This window comes from Alexandromys fortis, unplaced genomic scaffold (assembly GCF_014885135.2).
Source record: "Alexandromys fortis isolate MF-2015 unplaced genomic scaffold, M_Fortis_MF-2015_v1.1 scaffold_9, whole genome shotgun sequence".
Lineage (NCBI taxonomy): Eukaryota > Metazoa > Chordata > Mammalia > Rodentia > Cricetidae > Alexandromys > Alexandromys fortis.
The window spans coordinates 19,747,522-19,766,672 of NW_026067892.1; the positions used below are offsets into that span (position 1 = coordinate 19,747,522).

The 19,151-nt window shown below is 54.4% G+C and overlaps 1 protein-coding gene across 2 annotated transcripts in view; it reads left to right on the forward strand.

Moving 5' to 3' along the window:
* The first annotated feature begins 2,805 nt into the window (after positions 1 to 2,805).
* Positions 2,806 to 19,151, forward strand: part of Unc5b (unc-5 netrin receptor B) — a 69,422-nt gene continuing 53,076 nt past the window's right edge. For both annotated transcript variants that reach the window (XM_050141875.1, XM_050141882.1), the window contains exon 1: positions 2,806 to 3,029. In XM_050141875.1, coding sequence (XP_049997832.1) covers positions 2,951 to 3,029 — 79 coding nt within the window. In that variant the 5' untranslated portion in view covers positions 2,806 to 2,950. The remainder of the gene's footprint in view (positions 3,030 to 19,151) is intronic.

Sequence of the window (19,151 nt, forward strand, 5' to 3'; positions counted from 1 at the left end):
GACCTCTGGAAGAACAGTCAGTGCTCTTAACCTCTGAGCCACCTCTCCAGCCCCTATAAATCTAATTTTTATCTAGTTTCAACTCTGTTATAGAGATATTCTCTCTCTCTCTCTCTCTCTCTCTCTCTCTCTCTCTCTCTCTCTCTCTCTCTCGGACAAGTGAATAAAAGCTGTGATTGACCGTGCATGTGCAGAACCCTAAGGAAGCTCCATGGCCTCAGAATGGTCATTCTAGGTACAGAGATGTTCACTGACATGGAAGAGCATGGAACCCACCCGGCAAGGTTAGTGTGGCTGCCCCTAGCTGTGTGATGCTTTCATTTGTGAGTTAATTAGAATGAAGTGATTCTGCTCTTTGAAAGCAGAGAGAGATTCCAGACTGGAGGGTGGAACAGGGCTGGGTAGAAGGGAGGAAAAATGCTTCTTATCCCCTCTATGCCCAGCACAAAGTCTCTCATTCCCCCACGGAGGGAGAATGACCTGCAGCTTCTATTGAGTTCTCAGGCCTAGGGCCTTGTGCCTGTGTCTAGGGTCTGGGCATGAGATGTGAGTCTTGGTACCCATGCACCCACGGTGTTTCCTGGCAGTCTTTAAATATCCAAAATACCTGTTTGTCTTTCCAGTCAGATGTCAATGTGTGTGCTTGGAGGTGTGTTTGGGGTTTTTAGCCCCGTGGGTTTTGGTCCATCCGTGGGTGTTTTTCTAGGTGGATGTTTACACACAGGGTGTTTCAGGAAGGAGCCTCTTGCACCTGTGCATCCCTGTTGTATATTTACTTGTATACTCCTTTGCAGGTATGTGTGACTGTCCAGGGGTGTGTAGGGCTATGCGTTTGCGGTCTGGGATGGGTGGAGATGGCTGGGTGTGATCAGCCACTACCCTTGCTCATGCTGTTCCAGGCCAGGCTAAAAATAACCCATTTACCTTTGCCCGCAGAAACCAAAGTCCTGCCTCGGGAGTTCACTCCACCCGTATCCACCCTCCTGGCCAGCCATGGTGCAGGGTGTTGCTTCCATCCACTGCTGCTTCCATCCACTGCCTCCGTGGATCTCCAGTCTTCAGTATGTGGAGCTGGGAGAGAGGGGGTGTCCGGAAGTCCTGCTTTCATTGCCTGCCCCTCCCTCAGGGAACGATGGCACGGCTAGGATGGGTCTTCTTGCTTCTCTGCCCTACCCTCATACTACTAACCTTGTAGTCAGCAACTCTGCCTCCCCAACCTCTTCTTCTCCAATCTAGGAACAACTTGGGAATACGTGGCTCTTTTGACATCCTTACCACTACCACCCCACACATCTCTCTCCCTCTCACCAACTTTAGAGCCTGCCTAGGCTGCCCTCTTCTTGAAGAAGCACACTGCCTCCATATCTGAGGACTGTTCCAGACCTGCAAAGAGGAACAGCTGATCTGGGTTAAGGGGTAGCAGGGAGACCCTTGGTATCTGGCCTAGAAACTCACAGGCATCCTCCTGCTTCTGCCTCCTAAATGCTGGGATTAAAGGCATACACCATCATGCTCAGCTATGGGGCTTTTCCAACCCCATCTCCCTTATCCCCTTCATTCCCTCACTCAGAGCTGGGTGTGTCATCCTGGACAAATGGCTCTGCCTCTCTGTGTCTCAGTCTCTACTCTATAAAGCGAGTGTCTATGGTACTTTCTCCAGAGAGTTGAGGAATTAGCTGAAATGATGCCCGTTCATGGAGGGCTTCGCTGAAGGGATGTTCATGTCAGCTGGTGCACAGACATCCTCCAAACCTCATCTGGCCACAGAGGCTTGTGGGCCCCCTTTGGGTGATCAGGACTTCCCACAAGAATCTTGGGAACAGGGACCACCGTTTATACCACTACTTTCCTTCCAATTCCTCCATTCTGCTCCTTGCTCCTTCATGAGACCGTTAACATCACTATTCCCCATTTCACAGATGACAGTGATGGAAAGAGCTCAGCAGCTTCTTCAAGGTCACACGCATAAGGAACAGAACCAAGTTTACACTGAGCCAAAGGCAGCAGCAGGCCCCTCCCGACACACTTGGCTGGTTCACCACATCCTCTGAAGAGCCATCCTTCCGGATCCCATGTAAAGAGTCCTGTCCTAGGTCATGCAGAGAAATAGAACCAATCATGATCTTAACTCAGGCCCAAATACCCCCAACTGTAACTCCTCACCTACATCCCCAGCTCCACCAGGATTTGGGTGTTTTGAGATTTTTCTTAAAACTCCCGTACCTCCTTTGAGATGGAATCAAAAGCGAAAGCCGACTTATACCCGACCTAAGAAAGGCACGAAAGTTTATTTTCTTTATTTTCGGCAAGAAGATTCGGTGAACTCCGCTTCTCAGCGGACTGATTTTTCGGTGCTCTGGAGACTACGTTCTTCGAGGGTCCCCTCTGATAGGCCCCAATTCGGCCGCGCCTGCCCAGCGGTGGAGTACCCCCTCGCAGGGCCCTGTGGCCCCGCCCCTGTCCTCCATGCCCCGCCCCATAGCGCGTGAGGCCCCGCCCCGGCCCGCTGACTCTAGGGCGAGCGCGCCGCGGCGCTGGGCATTGTGGCCGGCGGCGGGGAGGGCGAGGAGCCGCTGGGAGCGGCTGGGCGCGGAGAGGAGCGCGCACCCCACTCGGCCAGACTTCGCGGCGCGGCCGCTGCGAGCGCCGCTGAGCGCACTCTGCTGGGTTCGCGCAACTTCGGAGCAGGGCGCGGAGCGCGCTCGCCGCGGGAGATCGCGGAAAGGGCGCACAAGCGCCGGGATCCCTAGCGGCGTCCGACTCCCGGAGCGCTCCGTGCAGCCGGGCGGTTTCCCGGCGCAGCGTGGCTGCCGCTGCGCCCACGGAGTGCACGGGCTGGCGCTGCCGGGCGCCTGCGAGGACGGCGAGGCGGCGGCGAAGGCGAAGGCGGCGAGGCTGGGGCCCGGGAAAGAGCCCCGAGGGAGAGGCGCCCGGGCCGGGCGACAGGAGCATGAGGGCCCGGAGCGGGACGCGGGGCGCGCTGCTGCTGGCGCTGCTGTTCTGCTGGGACCCGACACTGAGCCTAGCAGGTAGGATCAAGAGGGAGTGGGACGCAGGGATGCGGATCTGGCGAGTCCTAGCCTCTAACCGCAAGTTCGGGTGGTTCTTGGGGAGTCGCTGCGCTCCGGAGACGCGGTGGACGCACCCAAGTTAAAAAACAGCTTCGGCGCCCGGGAGAGGGGGCGACGCGTTACCACCTGGGGTGCCACGTAAGCCCGAAACTCACTGCTCCTGCCTCCAAGGGCTAGTTGCTTGGCCATAGAATGGGGTCTGATTCACTTCCAGGTGACCCCCGATTGCCACCGAAAAGCTGTCGCTACCTGGGCCGAATGTTTGTTCCGTGCCGTTTGCCTGCAACTTAAGTCCGAGTCCCGGCTCCCGCGGGCTCTCGTGGGCAGCACGCGCAGCATTCTGCGGGTCAGAGGGAGAGAGCAGGATACTGCGGAGCCCTGAAAGCGCGTGTTCCCCTCCACCTTTGGGGAGACGAGGCCCGAAGGCTTTAGCCTTTGAAGGGGGAGGGGCCGAGTCCTGCACACCCTGGTCTCCGGAGGTGCGGCGCGGTAGGGTTTGGAAGGGTTTCGTGGTTGGTGGATTGTTTCTGAGTGAGTGTTGACAGAGAGTGAAGGGACGTAATATCCCTTGCCGAATTTCCCCCAATTTTAAGTGGGTTATTGGCATTCTCAGGTGAGCCTCTAAACCGCACCTGGACGCAGCAAGATGCCCTAATAGGGTTTGGTGGATTCCTAAGTTTATAAAGTCCCCTAATCCTCCTCTCCCTCCGCGAACGTGGAAGTGTCTTGCTGCCTCTGCTGGGCGTTGCAAAGTGGGCTGCGTCTTCCTTGGAAGGAAAAGTACACACTCGCGCTAGCTTCTCCGGTACCCAAGCAGGTGAACTGCCAGCAGGATGCCTTGACACCCGAGGTTGGGTGGGAGGGAATTGGGGGGGGGGGCATCCTGTACAAAGGCCTCCCCTAAGCAAAGGCTTAGAATGGGCCAAGAAAACTAGCACTTTCGGCTTTCCCCATCCCGAACCTCCCTCAACGAAGCTGACTTCTGCCCTCCCCTCCTTCCCACCTCTCTTAAAGCGCTAAAGGTCCCTCCCCTGGAATTAATGGTTACCATGGCTAGAGCTTGCTTTTAAGCACCCCCCCCCCACACACACAGTTTTTATTTTTCCCCAAGCCTTGTGCTGTAAAGTTACAACACTCAATCATTTGATCCGAGTTAATTATGATTTGGGCAGACTCGGGTATTTAAAGCAGTGTTTTGAAGTTGGAAGGTAATGATGGGGAAGGGGGAGGCAAGCTAAATGACCAGCCTTGTTTTAAAGGGTGCAGTTAGATGTGGGAGGTGCTGGATTGGGTGTTAGTTTCTGTCTAAGGCTGTGTGGGGTGATTGAAAGGTGGAGTGAAGTCTGTTTGGAAATGGCACATGGGTCAGGCTGCATCTTGGGAAACATATGAATATATTTATCAGCAGGTAGTGGGTTCGGGAATAGATACCAAAGTTGCTGGGGTTGGGACTCCATCTGGAGGAAAAATAGGACCAGTGAACCTGAAGTTCTCTGGGTGGGTGGGCTGGGCCAGGAATGCTGGAGATGGCCTGCTTTTTCTGCCGAACAAAGCATTCAGCCCCCATCTTCCCCGGAAGAAACCCCAGGCCCAGGGCTTTGATGGATTTGGGCATGAACAGTGCCCAGTCAGAAATGGCCTCTAATACCCAGCTTTGATTTCTCGCGAGCGAACAGAAACGGTGTTGGAATTGGGCTCATTACTTAGCACGGCGGGCGCCTCCTGCCCACCAGCCTGGAGCAGGGCCAGCTGCTGGGGTCCGCCTGCAGCCTTCCTTTGCCCGGAATATGCTGCCCTTAGGAACCTACCTTCTGGAACACGCTTCTTCTCACACAGCCACGGGCATGAGGCGTTTTTCTACCAGAATACTCTTTAGGTTTTTCCAGTGTCTCCCTCCTGATCCCATTTCACTGATGAGGAAAAGCAAGGCTAGAGTGTAGGCCTTCCCCACATCTTGTCTGCACTTCACACCAATTTTGGACTAGTATGCTGGGCTGCTTTCTGTCAGCTAGATCAACTTCAGCTACAGCGGGCTTCTTCCACACTTCCTTCTGGCTGCAATGAGATAGATTGATGAGGCAGGAGTGATTACAGGAACGGGCTCCAAAGTAGCGGGCACTTCCCTCTGCTCCGCTTGCCTCCTGAGACTATGACAGGCAGCTCCTTGAGAGTGCAGAGAATTTTTGTTTTTAAGCATTAAGCTCTCTACGATAGAAGAATCAAAACCAGACCTCTAGAACCTCAGACCCTTGGGAAGACGCCAACCAGCAAGTGACTGGCTGGGAGCCGCCACTTCAAAAGCACTGGCTGGTCCTGGGAGTCTCCTTCCACCCCACCCCACCCCACCCAGCCCTTCCCAGGCCTCTGGCTGGGTTAGTTGAGAGGAGCTCTTGAAAGTCTTTTAAAGGAGCAATTAAACTGGGAGTTTTCCTAGTGTCTGAGCTGCTGTTGCTTTGTGGCTTGGTGCCTTACCTTAAGCTTCCACCGCACCACAGCAAGCTCCCATCTTGCTTAAACAAATGAACAACTCAAGTATATTAATGGGCTTTCTCATTAAAAAGTGGAGGTACCACTGCAGAGGAGGAATTTCTCCTGTAATGCCTCTGCTCTGGCCCGCTCCTTTCCCTACCCAATGGGGAATTCCATAGGACCTAACAGTTCCACATTTCTAACTGCTGGGGCCCCGAGAAAGGCGTTTGGAGTTGCCTACGGTCACACTGGAGCTCAGTAGAATTGGAGTTTGAACTAGGAGCTCCAGGGCCTGCCTCGGCTAGTGCTTCAGGCTCCTTGATCCCTCTACCCTCACCAGCAGGCTGGACAGCTTCCCTGGGGGCTCAGGATGCTGGATGAAGCTGAGGCCCCACCTAAGTTGGATCACTTTGACAGTTGGTTTAGATTGGATTTGTAGCAGGAATGGAGAAAGAGAGTTGCTTGGGGAGCTTGAATCCTGCTTAGCAGAACACAGCCTGACAAGGGTCAGGAATAAGGCTCCAAGACCAGGTAGATGCTCACAAATGACACCAACCACAGGTACTGGTCTTAGCAAAATGTAGGTCATCGGTTAAGCTCCCTGGCCTTCATGGTCAAAGGGCAGCCTTGTAGGTGGCCACATTCATTTATAGAGTTGGGGACACTTTGGGAACCTGTGTTTCTGCCATGGTTTGCTTATGGAATCCTTATGTGAAGGGTATTCCTGTCTGTCGGAGCTAGGATAAGGTTTGGGCCCCCAAACCCCTCCCAGAGTCACCCCGATGTCTGTGGGATGTCCTGGACCTTGGGGGAACAAGCAGGGTGAGCTGTAGCCCTTCTATCCCAGGTGCTTGGACAACAAGGTTGACTGAGTGAACAGTACTCAACCCTCCCCCGGGGACTGGCCGGCCACAGTAGTATCCTGGGGAACCAGCAGGGTTTGGGGTAGAAAGGAGGCGAATTGGAGTCTGAAATCTGCAGGAAAGGCAAGGGCCTGGGTACCCGGCTGTGACTTGAGGTTGGGTGGTCATGAGCCTACCAGAGAAACTGCTGCCTAGGCAGATGGCCCCCAGGGGGGAAGGGAGGGGGAAAGGCTGCTGCCAGGCCTGAGCTGGCACTTCTACTGGCATCCTTCTCCAACGCCTCTCCACCAGCTTCCTAAACAGCTTCCACAAATGGAGTCATTAAAGCTGTGAAGGCAGAATGAACCCAAACAAGTGCAGGCTGTGCTTTTCCCCTCTCTTTTAAAGGGATTAAAAATGCCATAATGAGAACCATTCAGGGAGAAGCATGTGTCCGAAGGCTCGGGAACCCTGCTCCGCTCCTGATTGGCTGGGTCCCGAAGTCTGGGCTGGAGCGCCACCTCCTGCCCTTTTGGAGCCTGTAATGGCACGGCGCCTGGGGGATTTTCCCCCTCGACCTGGGCGATTTTGGTGAGCTAGGGCAACAAGTGAGCCGTCCCCCACACCCCCGCCCAAGCCTTTTGAGAGAAGACTGGCACTCCGAAGCCGGCCGGCTGCCGGCTGTTCTCAGGGAGTTAGTTGACAGGCCAAATCTGGATCGTAGGATCTGGAGGCTGAGGATCGGAACTCCGCTGCAGCCCGGCGGGCAAACAAGCCCGGGCTGAGCTCCTTAAGCCACAGGTCCCCACCCCCCACGCGCCCTTCCTCTGGCTCCTGATCTTCCCGAGGCTAATGGCAGGGAAAACATTTGCTGAAGTGCAGGCATAAATCAGCTGCCTACCCCTCCCTCCTTTTGTTTCCTTTTCCCTCCCAAAGCTCCGGGCTGCTGGGAGAGCTCCTGTTTGTCCCCTTTTCTACAAAGCCGTCTGATTAGCGGCTCCGAAGATTGGGGGGTTGGATTCTGTACAGTCCGTCACCTGGTGTTGCTAAGTACCAACCACAGTGCACCAAAACCCTCCTGTTCCGTGTCCACCTCTCACCGTTCTCCCCAGTCAATATAATTGGTCCGAGTCTGCCCAGTCCTGGGAGTTCAAAGTGCCACTTAACCATTGAGCACTGTGTCCCCCCCTCCTTCCCGACGCCCCTCTTTCTCAGCTCCTCCAAGCTGCCCCTAGCGCATCGCAACTTCCCCGGCTCCAGCAAGGCGGGCCTGTGGGTGTGAGATTGTGCTGCACTGAGGAGTGTTTGTGAGAATGTGCAGTGGGAAGGTGGCAGGTGGAACCGTGTTTGGGGGAGGGGGAGAGGAAGGTGAGTGTTATGTCGGTCTTGGGTGTGGAGTGTGTGTGTGTGTGTGTGTGTGTGTGTGTGTGTGTGTGTAGGAGGAGGAGGAGGACCAGAGTGTGCTACGGTTTCCACCTTTTGTATAGGAGGGTGTGGCGTGTGTGCATCAGTGTGTGGAAGTTTGAGCATGGGGGGGGGGGGGTGTAATGTCATACGGGCATGGTTTCGTTTTGTTTGGGTATAAACAGGTGTGTGTGATGTAGGGACCATGAGTCATGAAAGGTCTGGGAAGCTCCATCCATTATGTCTCGCTGGGGATTCCTCTTCAGGACTGGACCTGCCATTTGCCCTGCAGCGCTAGAAGACCTGGTGCCATCTTGCATCCTGCTGTGTGAAGGGTCTGGCCTGGGTGCTAGAATCTGCTGTTGGGACCCCTCCACCTCCTCCTCCAGCCCTAGTTCACCCGGAGCATTTTTGTGGGAGTGGATGGCCCTATGATGCCGTCTGCCCTCCCACCTGGCTGTGGCTCCTGCAAGCCCGTTTATCTCAAGAGGGTCTCTGAAGTTTTCCCGCGGAAGGAGCTTGCAGAGCTTCCTTGAGGGACACTGCATCTTGGACTGGGCTTGGGCATAGTCACAAACACAGGTGCTCTTCCCCATTGCTTGTGGCAGGCTGGTGAATGGCTCCCTGTTTTTCCTGTTTGTGCCCATGCTGAGAACTGCCACCATTCTAACTCTCGGATGAGATACTTGGTGACAGGAGCCCCACACCCCAACCCCGTGTGCCTGGCACGTTATAATTTACAAACCCCTTTTCTGGGTATGCCTGCGAGAACCCCATTTGGGAGGTGGATGCTGTCTTGGGAAGCTGAAGAGGCAGGACTGGGTCCAGATCACTCACTCACTCACGAGGCCTGAAACCCTGGCTCCCAAAGAGGTCACTGTCTAAAAGGGGACCCTGATGTCCATTCCAGAGATCCTAAATGGCTCTTAAGAGTCTTGGATGCTGCAGAAAGACAGCAGAGGAGGGCACAGCAGAAAGCTTCTCAAAGCCTGTGGACTTCCTAGAGGTGGTGATGAGCCAGGGTCCCAGCTGACACCATCCAGGTTTCCCTGGGGCCCTTGAGGATGCTCCCGATGCCTCTGACTCATGGTAGGACCTGGGGCAGGGAATTGAGATGAAAAAGATTCTTACATCGCTGCTCTTCGCGACTCTTGGAATTGGATAGAGCCTAGCAAGTAGGGATGGGATCCCGTTGGGGGAGAATTCCCTGCTTGCTGCCCTCACCCCCAAGTCCCAGTCTTCACATTCCTCCTCCACAGAGGCCAGTCCCTAGGGCCCTATCTGCCAGGTAGGGGGCCTGGTGTGGCCAGCAGTTAGGATTCTGAGAAGGCTAATATAGCGCCCACCCGACCCCAGGCTGCCATGGCTGACTGAACTGTACCGTGCCTCAGGTCCCTCGTCTGTGAGATAGGGGTGGTGTTTTGCAGATTGTGTGAGCTCATGTACCCCAAAGAAAGACTGTTGTGAGGTGCCTAGCGTGTGGTGACTGTTCACACTGTCATCCTGCTCAGAAAGAGAAGGGAGGTCTGGAGAAGGCAGGGAGCCTCCAGACTTGGTGTCCCAGTACCTCCTGGCCTTGACCTTACTAAGTCTGGGCCTTATTCTTCCTCTGTTCTATTACCCTGGACCACCTCTTTCCCTCTCTGGGTCAGGATTGGTTGATCTCCCTCCCTACCTGTGTGTGGAGTTTGGAAGAGGTAGATGGTAGATCTTCAGGGGCTATGGGGTTTTCTAGCTAGCAGTTAGCAGCAGACAGAGGTAGCCAAGATCCAGAGCCACTTCACTTCATTTGTGTTTATAGAGGCCCATCCGGAAAGTCAATTTATTGACTGGAAAGCCCATGTGTACATTATGCAGCCCTGAGTCTCGGTTGATCTGTCTCTGTTTCTTTTTCTCTCTCTGTCTGCCTGCCTATAAATTACCTTCTAGGACTTAAGTTCACTCTCCCCCGCTCTGTAGGCATCTCTTCTGGCCTCCAAGGACAGAGAGCCCTGGATACTAGGGGCTCAGGAGACTGAAGGAGGCAAGGGACCCTACCAAACTTAACGGGGCTGGGGGTAAGGGGAGTCTACAGTGGTTCTAATGGGACAGCCAGCAGCCTGACTCTGGCCCCGGTCCGTTCACTTTCAGGAGTAAGGGAAGCTGATTGGTGGGGTAGACGTGAGGATTCCGGGCACACACTGGACATAGGAACCCCAGCTCAGCCCTACACTTGATACATATACCTGTTCCTAAGTCACCACTGTCATCGTTACTATGGGAATTAGAAACAACAGGAAATGCATGTTGGGCCTGCGGTCAGACTTCCTGAAGAAGGGAAAAGTGGCCCTGAAGGTCCAGCAGTTTGGGCTGTGGAGAGGAGGGGAGGCCTGGAGGGATTGTTTGTGTAGGGAGTGGAGGGAAGAATACCTCTACAGTCCCACAAGAAAGGCTCTGGTTTTACCTAGATCCAGATCTGTCCCAGAAGACTTCTGGGGCCTGGGGTCTCTGCTCAGCACTGAGAAAAGCGCCCAGGGCGGCCGAGCTAAAAGGATGTGATGGTGTCTGTTTCTGGGCCTGGTAGCTCAGCCTCTTGGTGCTCTGGGTTCTGTGGGACTAACCCGACAGTACGACCTTCCCTGGTGAGCCATGTGACATAATCTGACACCAGCTGGGGTCCTCTGGAGTCCTTTGCCTTTTCTCCTCTTCTCTCCTTGTCCCGCTCCTTTGGAAGTCCATTGTGGGGGATGGGCCTTGCTCTCCTGTGTGACTGTGGGAGAACAGGGGACATAGCCCCTGGCGGCCGCATTTCCCCTTGGTGGGAGAGCCGGGGGTGGGTGGTAGGGAAAAGGATGTCTTTTCTGCTTTTGGTGGCCACTCTGCTGCCTGGTAGCTCAGAGGCTTCCTCAGTTCTGCTCACCCACTAGTCAGCAATCCCCAGAGGCCCCGGGTGGCGCCCGGAGGGGAGGCATTACTGGCGTCAAGAGAAGGAACCGAAGCGAAGTGGCTGGTAATGCTATCAGCGGCGCCTGGCTGCCCAGCCTGGGGCTCCAGCACCTAGCGGGAGATGCAGAGGGCTATGCTGAGCTCGTGAGAAGTTGAGTCAGAAATGCCAGGAAAGTTGCTCCAAGCACCTTCAAGTCGTTTTGTGACGGCCCAGAGGCAGAGCCAGCAGTGGTCTGGAGTGGGGCCTGTCCCAGGGAATAGCAGCCTCCCACCTGTGTGGCTTCCCTTTCCTTGTTGCAGGGACTGGGAGGGTGATGAGTTAAAGTGACCAGGAGATGTGACGGGGCTGTCAGCCGTGATTACTAAGCGACTGGGGGGGCCTGGGTCTGGTTTTACTTCCTGGTATATCTTAGGACCAGCACAATGTCAGGTGCTCAGTAGTGGCAAAGTGAGACAGGGAGGAAGCTATGAACAGACGCCGCTGGCCAGGAGGGAGCTCTGACTGCTGCCCTGCTGCCTGGATGAGTAACTGGAGATTGGGAGATTCCCGGTCCTCTGCTCACTGCCTCCCCTCTGCCTTGCCTGAGTACTTCCTCTACTCTTTTTGTCTTTACTAAATGCTTACCAAGATCGGGCGCAGCAAGTGCTGTGTACTCAGAGGCCAGGGCCCTTGGGTAAGAAAGAATTTGTTCAATAAATCTAACGAAGCCAACAAGGAATTAACCAAGTTTTGCAGCTTGGTGTCCTGGTCCCCGCTGTGTGGGGAGAGAGCAGACTAGACACATGCTGGGCTGTAAATGTTTGCATTTGATCAGGCATGGTGACATATACCTGTAACCCCAGTGCTCAGTAGGCAGAGGCCGGTATATCATAAGTTCGAGACCAATTCGGCCTACATAGCCAGTTCCAGGGCTCTACCTCTAAATAAAACAAACTTGTATCCCATTTGCATGCCCAAGCCCATTGATCACTGCTTGTAGCTGTGCAGAGTGCCCCTTGCATGGACATTGGCTCTGCTGCCTGCAGCAGGTGCAGACTAAGCAGCATGTGGGGAGGCTCAGGGCCAGGGGCTGAGTCCAGGCCCAGCCCTCCGCAGCAACTGCCCCTAGCTTCTTGGCATGAGTGAGACCTAGTGAGGGTAGCAGATTTGGCTGCAGGGTCAGGCTGCCCAAGGCTGTCCGTGGCACATCCCAGCAGTACGATTCAAGAGCATTCCTAGGAGATAAATATCCCCAGGCCCTTGGCTGAGGCAAGCAAGATGCCTGGCTCAGCTACCACCCTCACAGCTGGTATCCACCGGCCCTTGCCAGGAGTCACAGGCTGGTCTGAACTCCTGTCTGGCAGCTTAGCAGCCAGGGCTGCTGTGCACGGTGACCCCTGCTGCAAATTTCATCTGGCCTCACATTTCCTTGCTTGCCAGCTGTACTTAGTTTGTCTCTTCTCACCCCTCCTCCTCTCCCTCACTCCCCCTTCTCTCTCTCTCTCTCTCTCTCTCTCTCTCTCTCTCTCTCTCACACACACACACACACACACACACACACACACACACACACACAAATAGCTGGAAAAACCTTGGGAGAAATTGGAAGCCTAATTCTAGTCTCAGTCCCAAAGCTGATCTGCTGGGTAGCATTAAACAGTTTCTTGGCCTCTCTGTGCTTCCTCTAGTCAAATAAGCAGGGTTCATCCTGGAATCAGAAAACACAGGTTCAAGTCCTGGCTGCATATCTAAGTACAGTTCCCTGAGCTCTGGGGCTCTCCTGTCTGAAAGTGGCAGACCTGGTGGTTATTGGGAAGATTGCATACAATAGACAGAACCATGGAAAGGAGGGAGCCTACCCATAACTCCCTGTTCACCTTTCTTCTTCCTAGAAAGTGTGGCTTGACAGGCTGTATTGGACTGAAGGTGGAAGGGATCAGCCTAGGGAGTTCTGAGATTCTTTGCAGCCTTCTTGGATAAGGCTCAAATTGGACCGTGAAGTGACTTGTAGATCCCAGGGGTTATCTGTGATAGAGCCTGTATTATCTGAAGAATTTCCAGGAGCGTGGAAGCTTTGGCCCAAAGGCCAAGTCTCAGGGTGACTCACAGATAACACAGACCCTCCAGCCGCCTCAGTTCACCAATCCAGGAAGAGAAACAAGGGAACTGAGTTGGCCAAAGCCAAGCAAGCAACCAGCTCTGCATCTCCCAGAGGCCCATGCTAAGGAAACTGTTGTCTGAACCCCAGAAGCCTTGACTCAGGGAAGGTACTGTCCCAAAACCGGGACAGCAAGGAGGGCACCATGTTCCCTTCCTACATGGCTGGAACCTGTCTGCTAGCGAGTGGGCCTTGGCTTCTTGCTGGACCTGACTGGGCCATGACCACTGATCTGAATGACGAACGTTTGGGCCACTTTCCACACCTCTCCATGCCTCGATGCCCTGGCATGGGCTCTGTGCTCATGAGCAGAGGAGACCGGGTGCCATGTCAGGCCAGGTTAGTGTCAGCTCCAGCTTGGATGGCACGTGAGCTAGGGCACCATCTGCCATGCCCGGTAGAAGTTACATAAGGCTCTGCTGGCCACCCGTCCGTAGAAAACGGTCAGGCAGGCCTGTGTGTTTTGCTCCCTTCTGGTCTGCCATGGACCGGCCAGGCTGTCTGGAGCCCGAGACGGAGAGGTCAAGGCAGAGGATGCTGAGATTGGAAGGGTGCATGGTGAGGGTCCTGCCACGTAGACTCCAGGAGGTGCACAAAGTGCCTACTGACCGCACACTTGGCCACTGGGCACCACCTTACTACCCCAGTGCTCAAGTCTGTGGGGTCCCTTTCCCCTTTAGTTCCTGGGGTCACCCTGCTTCCTACCTTGGGTCAGATGCAAAACATTTGTAAATTACTCTCTCAGACAAAGAATGCATTTTGAGGGGGGCTGGGTTCTGGAATCCCCAGGATCCTTCAGTTGCTAGTGGTCTGCCATTGGCCAAGTGGATTTACCATTTGCCCAGTTTCCCTATCTGAGATGCAGGACTAACATAGCCCTTTCAGACAGACCACCAGGGGCTGGATTCGATCAGGCATGTGGAGGTCGGAGAACCCATCCCATAGTTGTGCTTATGATTGCTGTTTAATTCCACTCTTTTATTTTTCTGTGTGTATGGTGTGTGTGTGTGTGTTATATGTACACGCGTGTACAGTTGCAGTTGTTGCAAACATCCGCACGCGTGTGCAGGTGGAGGCCAGAGGAAGATGTCGGATGCTTTTACTGGTAGAGTCATGGATGCTGAGTGACGGGAAAGAACTGAGCTGTCCTGAAGTGCAGACTTTCCAGTCTGCAGTCACCATGTAATGGGGTCCAGGGTAAAGTGCTTCAGACAGGTGGAATGATGGGGCTTTTCCAAAGCCGGCCCCAGCCTCAGGCAGCCCTTGGCCATTTAAATACAGCCAGGGAACACATGTTTACTAGGGTGTAGGTAGGGGTGCCATGTCAGGAGTATGCCAGCGGCATCCAGGAGATACGGGACTGAGCACCCTCAGCGTGCCTGTAGGGTGGGCAAGGCAGGGGTACTAGAGCCAATGACTGGAAGACCATGCTCCAGCCTGAGAATCCTGCCTGGTAGTCAGTGAGCCCTTGTAACAACTTGATGATGCTGTCCATGCTGCCCAGGATCCTGTGACCTTTATTGAGGAGGGGGCGTGGCTGAGAGTCTGCCTCTTCTGAGAGGACCACTGGCAGCCTCCCCACTCGCTTCCCACCCTGACTACTATACCAGAGTTTTTGCCCACTGCCAGGACGCCCTGGTGTCTGCTGCAGAAAGAAACCAAACCAAATCCCCGTGTGCTCGGAGCTCTCATGGTCACTTCCCCGACTTCCTTTCCAAGGCTCCTTCTAGGGAATTCTCACGTTGATGGTCCTAATAGAGCACGTGAGAATGTCCCCTGGACTTGAGCAGGAGCCAGTGTGAGAATCCTGCTGTCCAAGTCTGTCCTGAGGCAGAGGTGTGGCGGCATGGTCTGCGGCAGGCCTCCCAAGGCTTGTATTTTCCCCCTGCAGTGTTTCTCCATGTTCGGTGTAGGTACGTATTCCTGTGGCACAGGTGTGGGAGGTCGGAGTACAGCCTGGGGTGTCACTTTCCAGGGACCACCCATCTCTTTTTGAGACAGGTCTCTCATTGGTCTGGAACTTACTCGTGTAGCAGATCAAGTCAATTGGCTCTAGGAACCCGCCTGTCTCTGTCTCCCCAGTGCTGAGATGACAAGGATATGGAGAGCAAACTCAAGGCAAGCCTTTTTCTGATTGAGCAGGACCCCCACCCTCCAACTGTAGGCTCCGAGAGGGCGTCCAGCAGAGTCAAGGCCATTGAGACTGGCTTCCAGGCCTTACCCCAAAGGTAGAATCAGGGATGACCTAAGCAAGCCAGGGGCCAAACTAGAAATCAATTTCACTTGTCTGTCCACTGAGTGACCAGTGACTCAGCCCTGCTTTTCCTGAGCCGGAACCTCCTAAAGATGCCCTCTAGCTTCTTCCTGGGTACATGGGTCACCCTCTCTAACCCAATTACATTCCGCTCTCTTTCTTCATGTGACCGAGGGGTGGACAGCTGGGACTATGTTTCCAACATGGGAGACTCCGGATCTCACCAAACTTCAGACTCCGGAGCCTTCCCCATTCTGTCTGGGCTTTGTTGGTTTTGAAAGTGTGAGAGGAAAGGTCACCCCACTCTTCCCTCTCAAACTCAGGGAGCCAAGAGGTGCCCTGGATGTGTCCCTGCAGCGTGGCCAGAACAGGTTGTTTACATAGAGAGCAACCGAGTGACTAGTGACAGAGACTTGATGCAATGGTAAAAACTGAGAAGACAGCAAGCTAGGGCACAGCGGGGCCATTGTCCCCTTACCCCTTTCAAAGCAGAGATGCTGCATCCAAGCTGTGCATGTCTCTTTGAGCCTCAGTTTCCCTATCTGTTAGATGGAGGGCTTGCTTAGTAGACTCAAGCCCCTTTCTTCTTGCAGTTGGACACTTTCTAGTGTCCCCATAGCTCAGTAGCCTGTAGGATTTCCTAGGGAGAGAGAACAGCTGTCATGCCCACTGGCCTCAAGTATTTCCTGCCATTTAAACATGGTGCCATTTAAACATGGCAGGGCACCACCATGGGCGCCCTGTGAATGTGAGTGGTGTTGACCAGAGTGTGGGTTCCATAGCTCATTTGTTTTCACATAAGGAAACCTGCCCCACTGTGAGGTGTGGGGGACCCCAAGCTTAACCTGACTCCCTTTTTGTCCTGTGTCAGCTCCGACGTCTCCTTCTAGAAAAGTCCTTCTTAAACCACCCATCAGGACTTGCTACCCCCTGGAGTTATCATGGATGTATACACAGAAGTTCTCTGCTTCATCAGAGACCTACCTGGCGTCTCACTCCGCAGGAGCAGGGCTGTGTCCGTCCCAGAGCGGGCTTCAGTGAGCAGTTGATTGCAAAATGAATACTGTGTCATTAGGGAGCCTCGGCCCCCGAGTTTGCCCCAAGTTCACGCACCTGGCTTTCTCCACCGCGCTTCGCAGATCTAGGTCTGGCATAGACAACGGGACTTGACAAGGCTCCAGGTGATCCTGGTTCTGTGATTCTCCAGCCTTGGCTAAACAGTGGGATCCTGGGGCACCCAGATCCACTCAGAGGTTCTGGCTTCAGTGACTACTGGCTTGGACCTAGGAACTCCTCCGTGGTTCTGCTGTGCTAAGAAGGCAGAGGGCTGGGATCACGTATGCTCCGGCTCTTATACCCCATCCAAATTTTGCCTTTCTGGGGATGTCTTATGACCTTAGGCTATTCTTTTATTCCATATAGCCAACAGTTCCCTGGAGGGGTAACCTCCTTGCCAAACCCTCCTTGGAAACTGGTACCCTGTCTGTCCCTCCCAAATAATTGCAAACTTCTGTCCAAGGCCCTGTTGCCCCTCTCCCAGCTCCTCTCAGAAACACTGATGGCTCTGGGCCCCAGTACCCCCAGCACCTCCATTTTCTGGCAAGACAGCTGAGCTATGTTGGAACCTGTCTCTCCTCCCCTGATAGCATGCAGTTTAAATAAGATCTTCATTTACCAGAAGTTCACACCACAGCTCATGTGTTATATGAGAAGCAGCAATCTCACGTTTGCCGGGGAAATGCTGTTCAGAGATGCGGTGGAGGAGGGGACGGGAGGAGAAGCCATCACCCAGAGGGTATGTGAGGAAGGAAGGACTCACAGAATCCGAGCTGGCAGCCCAGCCCCGGCCCTGGCAGTGCCAGGCTCCACTTGGCTCAGCGTGGGGCTCCTGGGGGAGGTGCCATGGCTCTGCGAGCTGACCTCAGGCTGCTGGAAGGCTTGGAGCCGGATGGGCGCATGATGTCACCACCACTTCCGCCAGTTGGCACTCCCAGTCATGCGCTGGGTCATTTACATGTCTTCAGTCAGTTAGGAAGGGACTCTTGGTGAGGATTTATTGGTTGCCTCTGCCTTCTTTAGAAGCCTTTGTTAGAAACCTAATAAGGAAGGCACTTGGTGACCATGAACAGACATAAGTCTCCACCCTGAGCCTCTTCTTAGCACTTCCCAGGTCATACAGAAATGAGTAAGCAAATCCTAGCTGCAGGGTACCTCCCGGGTTCCTGTAGTCTTCCAGCCAGAGTATGAGGTGGACGATTTATGCAGAGGAGGAAACTGAGGCACTGGGAGCTTGAGCATCTTGGAAGCATGGCTGCAGTCTCACCTCAGGATTTGGGCTAGCTCTGCCCACACCTAGCCTGGGCTGACAGGCAGGTTACTACTAGTCTCTGAATGTGGTCTGGAATCTTTTATCTCCCAGAGCGTTAGTTTATTATAATGACCAGTATGCTCTGTGACCTTGCGCTAGGGTGATGCCTCAGTTTCCCCCAAAGTAAACCAAGACCTGGCTTTGGTTAACTTTCAGGAAAGTCAGACCTTCAGCCTTTCCCTGCAGGTTTTCAAGCATGCTCCACACCGAGGAGATGGGGGAAGAGGGTCCTGTGGTCACCCCATCACAGGGTCCGTGGTACAGGCTGATGCACCTGTAATAAATATTGAGCTGACAGCTGTTAAGCCGCATCCCCAGCCTCTGAATAAATAAAAAGCTCCCTAGAATAACAGCCCGGAAAATGCTGGAGGTTCCTGCTAGCTCTCTCAATGTCCCTTCCACTGGCTAAACCTGTTTGCCTGGACTCCCACCCACTCCCATTGTCTTACCTCCCCCATGACTCCCCAGGCCTCTGTACATCACTTCAACCCCAAGGACAGCCATTGCCCTGTCCTGGTTCTGGGCTCCTTGCTCCATTTAGCATCCAGATCTGCTAATGGGGACCAGCTCTGCAACAGACAGTGATAGGCCAGCCAGACCCTCCTGGGGCTGCGGCACAGAGGAGATGCCCTCTAGCTCAGCCACCCATAGTCCCCAGCTACTGTCCCTGGCTGAGGTAACCAGGAAGTTAGAACCAAGGCCCCAGGTGGCTCCAGGATGCCCCAGAACACATGGGCACAGTCTGATGTTCTGTGAACAGTGTGTGTGTGAGTTGTCCTGTCCACAGGCATTCTTGTTACAGTGAGTTTCAGTTCTCAGGGCTCTGAGGTCCAGTACAGAGCCATGGAATGTTAACACTGGAAAGCCCATTGTATAGCTAAGGATGCTAACGCTTCCAGCGGTAGGTGCTTCAGTATGCTAGCTCCAGGTTCACAGTGGCAGATCCTGGATTTGAATGGGTACCTGGGGACTGTGCCGGTGACCCTGACACAGAGGAAAGGTACAGGACCCTACTGGCCAGGGAATCTGTCACCCACCAGAAACCTGCCTTCCACTCTGGAACAAGCTGCAGCTGGGGTTTCACTGACCGTGTTCCAGGGACCATAGTGCACCTCCATGGCCTTCTTAGGACTGCTGGGTCCTGCCTTTGTGTGGTGTTTTCCTCCTGCGTGCTCTCTCTCTGTCTCTGTCTGTCTGTCTGTCTCTCTCTGTCTCTCTCTGTCTCTCTCTCTCTCTCTCTGTCTCTCTCTGTCTCTCTCTCTCTCTCTCTCTCTCTCTCTCTCTCTCTCTCTCTCTCTCTCTCTCTCGTTGTCTCTCTCTCTCTCTCTCTCTCTCTCGTTGTCTTGGGGGAGGGGACAAGTGTCCTAGAATGCGGAGCAAGACCTGCATGGGGTTTCTGGGGTACAGGAGTACAGCTTGCCAGAGGACCAGTTAGTCTTGTGACGCAGACAGCCCTGCCAGATAGGGACTGGTGGGTCTGCGTGTTCTTGTTGGGAACCTTGGTCTCTCTCCCATCTCAGTTGGGGGAGGTGAGAGTTTAGAGAGCACTAAGGGGAGGTTGCAGGATGTGGCATCTAGCCCTTTCCGGGTAGGCCACATTCCTGCCTGTCTGGGCCAGCAAGCCCTCCCCCCACGCCTGTCCCCTAGGACCCAGGCAGGTCCCCTCTACCCTCCCAGGCT